General features: G+C 38.3%; 1 protein-coding gene across 3 annotated transcripts; it reads right to left on the reverse strand.

Moving 5' to 3' along the window:
• Positions 1 to 273: 273 nt before the first annotated feature.
• On the reverse strand, positions 274 to 6,386 carry PJVK (pejvakin). Of its 3 annotated transcripts, XM_055308278.1 has the most exons (7): positions 6,285 to 6,386; positions 5,000 to 5,067; positions 3,909 to 4,104; positions 3,005 to 3,146; positions 1,822 to 1,939; positions 1,101 to 1,199; positions 274 to 882 (listed from the first exon to the last, which is right to left on the reverse strand). In XM_055308278.1, the coding sequence occupies exons 4-7, from the start codon at positions 3,074 to 3,076 to the stop codon at positions 590 to 592; spliced, it is 582 nt and encodes a 193-aa protein (XP_055164253.1). In that variant the 5' UTR covers positions 3,077 to 3,146; positions 3,909 to 4,104; positions 5,000 to 5,067; positions 6,285 to 6,386; the 3' UTR covers positions 274 to 589. The 3 variants fall into 3 exon arrangements, with proteins under 3 accessions (XP_055164253.1, XP_055164251.1, XP_055164252.1); XM_055308276.1 differs by lacking the exon at positions 6,285 to 6,386 and having other exon boundaries at positions 5,000 to 5,248; XM_055308277.1 differs by lacking the exon at positions 6,285 to 6,386 and having other exon boundaries at positions 801 to 878; positions 5,000 to 5,248.
• Positions 6,387 to 7,118: the final 732 nt, after the last annotated feature.

Here is a 7,118-nt window from a genome sequence, read left to right on the forward strand (position 1 = left end):
AACCTCTTGTCATTCTTAATGTTGAATTAAAAGTCAATTAAAAATAGAATTGATATCTGGAAAAATCAGCATGTAAAATTATCTAAAATGATAGCCTAATCCCAAATATAATTCTAAAGTAACTGGTAGATTTCATGGAGGAGCACTTATATTTTAAAATTTATATATAAACCTGTTTTCACATAAACTATATATATATATATATATATATATATGTATGTATTTTTTTAAGATTTTATTTATTCATGAGAGACAGAGAAAGAAAGAGGCAGAGACACAGGCAGAGGGAGACACAGACTCCACGCAGGGAGCCCGATGTGGGACTCAATCCCAGGACCCTGAGTCGAAGGCAGATGTTCAACCACTGAGCCACCCAGGCATCCCTCACATAAACAATATAATCTTTATGACAATTTATAGGGCAGCCACCATTATCATCTCCATGCTTATGGATGAAGAAAATGATGCCCAGGCAGGTGAATTTCTCTTTCCCTCTTTAATTTGCCACAATTCACCAAAGCATATCTAGGTGATTTTGGAAAGGTGTGTGGCACAGTTGCACCTAAACACACTACATTCATTTTCCATTTTATTTCATCCTCTTGTGCCAAACATCAAAACAAGGAACTGCATGAAGTCTCACATACTTCTGCCCATCGACAGAGCACTGAAAGCATCCATAAACCGTCTCCCTTTTAAAGTTCCCCATTCCGCAGAGTATGCAAGGTCCTTTTGGAATGTTGTGATTAAGCAGGTTAACTCGGATATGAGTCCCTTCTTTGAGAGAAATATCTGTCATGCTGAGAGGTTTGTCATAATAGTCAGAAAAAAGATCATCCAAGTAAAGCTGTGAACGAGAAATGGCATCCATCACTCTTCTATCTAAAAGCACAAACAGAGAAGTGTGTTAGAAGTCAAATAAGTAACACAGAACCAAACCGCATTGTAAGTACGTGCATCTAAACCATCGGTCATGGAATCATTTGGCTTTTAGATTTAAATTCCTCCTTAACAGAAGGAGTACTGACTAGATAAACTCAAATGTTAATCCAAGGAGAAAAAAAAAAAAACACATTTGAAATACTCTTCAATGGACATACTTCTCTCAAATAGTATATTCCTCAATCTGTAGAGCAGTGCAAACGTTGCAGTTTCTTCCCTCTCAAATCCTCCTTTTGACACTGAAGTGACACAAAGGTCTATAAAAAAAAATTTTTAGAAGATGTTATAACGTGAACAACTCATATTTTATTGGGAGTTTTAGTTGTGGTTGGAAAATTCTGGTGTATGTCATTCGCTGCATTAAGTTAAATTTTATATATCTTTGGAGAAGCTAATAGTCACAAGGTACAAAATCCAGACTACAAGCAGGGGATACAGTAACAAGTCTCCTGTCTATCCTGGACCCCAGCCTCAGTTTTCCACTCCAGAGATCACCACTGTTAGGTTTCTTGAATAGACTTCCTGGGGCACCTGGGTGGCTCAGTGGTCAAGCATGTGCCTCTTGCTCAGGTTGTGATCCTGGGGTCCTGGGATCCTGTCCCACATCCGCCTCCCTGCTTCTCCCTCTGCCTATGTCTCTGCCTCTTTCTTTGTGTCGCTCATGAATAAATTTTTAAAAATCTTAAAAAAAAAAAAAAAAAAGGAGAAAAGAGGTAGTGGGTAAGTAGTAGGGACCAGATGGTCTTTCCCAGCTACTTTACCCAAGCATAAGATTGACAGTGCTGACAGTATCATTCTCCTACAATTACATAGTATGTTTGTTTCCCATGAAATTCTTAAAAATATAATCTCAGTGTTTCATGCAAATCATTCACTTACCAAAGGCACCATCCAAGTAAATGAAGAGTTCAAAAATACTGAAAGCTATGGTTGTGTGTGCCGGAAAAACAATAGCTTTGTCCCTTCCCTTGGGATTCTGTTCATCCATAAAATGAAACTATAGTAAATAAGTAAATAATATTATTAAGGAGCATAATATGTAAGGATAGCTTTTTAGAGAAACAAAACATTTCATACAATCTTACTATTAAAACAAAAACAAATTATCCCATTGAATTTAACTGTTTAGACCAGAAGTCTAAACGGGTCAAAGAGGTCTCACAATCTAGGAACGGGTTACCACTTTCTCAGAACACTGGCACTAGGGCCAATGATTAGTGCTACCACAACAGTAATGCTCTCCGACACAGACACCTTATTTTTTTTTTCAACCACAAACCATCTGTTTAAGTGCTATAGTTGTTTTTAGCCTACTATGTCTATTATTCCAAAGCCCCCAGAGTTTTCAGTAGTTTTCCAAAGCAATCATCAACTTGTTTACCAAAATAATCTCCAACCATTAAATAAATGTTTGTTTGTGCCCCCAAAATAATCCATTAAACAACTCACTGGACAGCTAAATGTAGCCACTGAACAGAACTTTTATTTGCAAAGATTCAAAAAGTTTTTCACTGAACTCTAACAACTGATTTTAATAAAACCATGACAATTATGTGTCATTACTATGTGATTAACAAAGACAAATAATACTGAGCCAGAGAACTAAACACGAGTAATTGCCAAGAGTTTTCTAAAAGTATTTAACATTGAATGAAGCACATTTGGCCATTATGGTCTTACTTTAGGAAAATTAAAATAATATAAAGTCAACTTTTAAAAATTCAAGTATAAAGCACATTACTTACAATCAAGAATTCAACATAAGCATTCAACTTTTATTCTTCCAACATCATTTAAATAGTAATAGAAGGACTCCAGTATGCATTACTTCATTAGGATTCATGTTTTGTTTGCATTATATTATACACTTAGGATCAAAGTTTTCTCAGATTTTTTTTTTTAATTCTAAAACAAAACCATTACTGTGCAAAATCCTATATGCACTGGTAGTTCTTTAATCTCAACATCTGACAAAATGCACACATCTCATTAGAAATTGAGAACTTTTAAAAAATTCCCAATGCACCTTTTTAGTAAGAGAAACCTAATGAGTGTGGTTTACCCGCATGGCTTCCCCGCGAATTCCAGCATGCACAGACAGCGAGCACTGCCTCGTGGTCCGAATGCTTTCCATGACCACACACAATACTGCCTTTCTGTTGCTCCTTGTCTGACGTATCAAGCTGTGGTCAAAATTAATTTTTCTAAAATAAAGAATAGAGATATCCACAAGAATCTGTCACACCCAGTTACATACAATCGAGTACATTTTTTGCTGTCCTGTGTAACTCACAGTGCACTGTAACTAAAAGGAAATCAAAGCAGGTCTACTACAAATCAGAAGGTCTGCTCAAAAGCCATTTATAATCTGGCTCTTCTTTCTCTTAAAACATGCTTATTATAGGAGTCTGTTGGAAGAGACTCCCTTAGGATATTTGTTACAAGCAGATTAGCATATTCTTTTTTTTTTTTTTTTTACGGATTTATTTATTTTTATTTTGGAGAGAGAGAAGCACATGTGCAAGCAGAGGGAGGGGCAGAGGGAGAGGGAGAGAGAGAATCCTCAAGCAGACTCCTTGCCAAGCACAGAGCCCAACACAGGGCTCAATCTCAGGACTCTGAGATCACAACCTGAGCTGAAATCAAGAGTTGGCTGCTTAACCAACTGAGCCACGCAGGCACCCCAGTGTATTCTTTTAATCTAATAATTTAGCAAATGTGTACCTGGTCAAAGCAATTTTGTGGAACACCTAAAAATTCTGTTTAAGCCAAATGATTTTGGTTATCTACCCTTATCTAAAGTCTGGATATATTGCTAATTTGAAGTATTCCAAACAAATAAAACAAATAAATTACATTAGACGATATACATCACCTGAATGTTTTCAGAATTCCTTGTAACAAAGTCCATACAATCAAAATATTTAATGAACACATTTAAGTACATTAAGTATTATTCTACTGACCGTGTAGTAATTTCCTTGAGCAATGTTGATACTTCCACTTCGTGTTTGGTCACTACACCAAATGAAGCTTTTACTGCAACAGAATCTGATCCAGTGACGTTAATCCCAACGTCATTCACAATATGGTTGCCTCGCCTTCCATAAAGGGAAACATCTGATTCATCTTCATAATTCAGTAACTGATAAGATGAAATACCTTTATGAAGGAAATCAATATTTTTACTTATTTTTTAAATATTTTATTAATTGATTCATGAGAAACACAGAGACACAGAGACATAGGCAGAGGGAGGGGAGCCTGATGTGGGACTCGATCCCAGAATGCCAGAATTACGACCTGGGCCGAAGGCAGACAGACGCTCAACCATTGAGCCACACAGGTGCCCTGAAATCAATATTTTTTTTAATGTCTCAAATTCATCTAATATAGATTACATATAATAATGTATTAATTTACTATTGAAGATTCCATTACACAGATGTTGAGAAAGGTGACACTTCATGCCAAGACTTAAGCTAGCAACTCAAATAACAACAAAAATAGAGTATTTAAAAAGAGAACTCAAGTTCTTTTGTTTCACCAAAAGAATTCTCAAAGCTCTAAGATCCACTGAGTGGCTGAAAGAAAAACAAGTGTTTATAACAAATAATTTGTCAAAATATCAATGTTTTCTAATCTAGCCTGTAAAATACATTTCAGTTTACCAGTTGCAATAACTGAGTCATAAGAAATAAATGTCAATTACTTTCATTTGACCCTGTAAGATAGGAAAGGGTAATATCCCATTTTATAGATGAAGAAATATATTATTTTGTCCTATTCTAAGTTGTTTCAGTTAAAACAATCTATAAAGCAATTGCAATAAAATTATACAATAATTTCACCAAATAGGTTGGGAAATTATTCAACCAATAAGAGATTTGATACTATGCAAATTTTATATATTAAGCCTAATATTATTACTACTATCATAAAAGTTTGCTTTTATCAATGTGCAAATATTACACATATTAGCATATACAACCTATGTTTAGACTGTCAATACTATAGCTGAATGAGTAGTCACTCCCAAACAGATATTTAAACTTACCAGCTGAAATTTCTCTGTCTCCTAGAAGGATATCTTTCAGCGTAAAAGGTGTTGAGGTAAATTTATATCTAGGAAAGAGAAAGCATCGCTTCTTTTTTACCACCAGACTTAGAGGTTGGTATTTGTCAGCCTCACTGAGGCTTGGAACAGGAACTAATCTCCCTCCATCTCCAACTTGCTTGACAAAACTCTTGGTAGCAGCAGCAAACATATTAATATGGTATCAAAACGTCATCAACTGCAACCCTCAGAAAACAATCCATACTTTCACAGAAAACCAGACACAACCCTCAGCCTTGCTTGATTTTAAATATAATTAAACACATTAAAAATACAAAGCATGGTTTCACCAAGTAGCTTGCCAGTGTACAATTCACAACACTGCCTCCCCTGGTGTGCTCAGGTAATGAATTATAGATCAACAGTGTAAAATGATATACTGAAAGCAAGTCAATTTGGAATTGCCGTCCATAAGCACTAAAACATACACAGAAAACTATTAATTTTAAGACATGACCAACGTCCTTGATGAGGGTTACTGTTGATAGTAGTTTGCCAGCTTTAAGGACACCTGTAGCCCTATGGCAATAATGCAATTTAGACACTAACATTGGCCCTGGATATCATCTACAGTGGACATGGTCCAAAGGGAATTCCTTCACAACTTCATCATGCCGATTGTGGCAACAGTCAAGTGCTATTTTGAATCCTTATACTATACAGTTCATTCATTTCCTTCTTGTATGCTCTCCTTCTTGTATTAATGTAAAACATTAATTATTCATGATTAATACAAAATATAAATATAAATTCACAGAATATAGAGAAACAATTGTATGCAGATTTTTATGAAATAACAAAAGCCATATTACACATATAAACACGTAGACAGATAACTGTATAAGACTAATACATATATAATAACTATGACTTAGGGTTTTTTTTTATTCTGAAGCTGGCACAGACAACTCTTTGAAATAGCGCTGTATGTATTTTGTTTCATCATTATCTCCATTGCTCAACCTTTAAAGAGAGCTATATACTCAAAAAAATTTTTTAAAAATCAAAAAAATAAAGGGAGCTATATGAAGTTTGGGCTTGTCTTTAAGATATCGTGGCAAAAAAATAAATTTTAGAGACCAAGCTGAGAGCTGAAATATTGCATTACCATAGTTACGTGGAGGTTTATATGTATATATATATATATATATATTTAAATAGCTATGTGCACTTATAGTTGGATACTCCTCAGAGCTTAACAGCAGGTAGTAAACTCGATACATACACAGAGGGGACAGTGGGTGGAAGATAGAATAGGCCCAAGTCCCAGATAATATAAATCACCTTGATTAGATTCTGGATGCTGTTTTCATTTGCTTGCAAGGATCCAAGGTGTCATACAACCAAGCTCTCATGTAACCCCCCCCCAAAAAAAAGTTTTTAATAACGTCCCTTTGTGTGGACAGCGCTGTGCAACCTTCCACGACGCAGGGAAAGCACGGGGCATCGTTTCTGCAAGTGGCTAGCAAACCCCTGGGCGACACATCTACCGTCGCAGTCGGCTCCCCACCGAAGGGGGTGGGTGCATCCCAGGCGAAGGCGACAGCGACTACCCACACAGGCGTGCCGAGACAGCATTTAATGGGAGCCCACGGAAGAGCAGTCGTTTTCCCTCCCCTAAGGTGCCTTGCTCGGATGCGCCGGCCCAGCGTTCCTGTCGCGGCGAACGCCTAGATGGAGACAATGGGGGCCGCGGGGCGGGAGAAGCTGGGGGGGCGGGGGGTGCAGCCCCCGGGCATCCCCGCGAGCCGCCCCACCCCCCGACGCAGGGCCCAGCCCAGGGGAGCCCGCGCCAGCCCCGGGGCCGACGGACCGCGACTCGCAAGCTCCGGGGCCGAGCCCCGGGACCTTCCGCAGCGATCCTGCATTTAGGATTCTGAAGTCTTTTTCTTAAAGGGATGCTGCCCGGATCCCTAACCCCCTTCAGCTCCCCGCCCCCCCCCGCCCCCCCCAGCCACCGAAACGGAAGCAGAGCGGCAGGCCTCACACAGCGGGAGGCTGGGAGCCCGACAGGCTGCCCCCCGCGGCCGGAAACCGCCTCCTTTTAAGGACCCAGAAC

Source organism: Nyctereutes procyonoides, unplaced genomic scaffold (assembly GCF_905146905.1).
Source record: "Nyctereutes procyonoides isolate TBG_1078 unplaced genomic scaffold, NYPRO_anot_genome, whole genome shotgun sequence".
Classification (NCBI taxonomy): Eukaryota; Metazoa; Chordata; class Mammalia; order Carnivora; family Canidae; genus Nyctereutes; species Nyctereutes procyonoides.

Coding starts and splice junctions, on each gene's coding strand:
- PJVK (XM_055308276.1), bottom strand. CDS start 5,210: ATGTTTGCTGCTGCTACCAAGAGTTTTGTCAAGCAAGTTGGAGATGGA. Junction 4,105..4,999: donor AGACAGAGAAATTTCAGCTG/GTAAGTTTAAAT, acceptor TCCTTCATAAAG/GTATTTCATCTTATCAGTTA. Junction 3,147..3,908: donor CTCAAGGAAATTACTACACG/GTCAGTAGAATA, acceptor TCTTTATTTTAG/AAAAATTAATTTTGACCACA.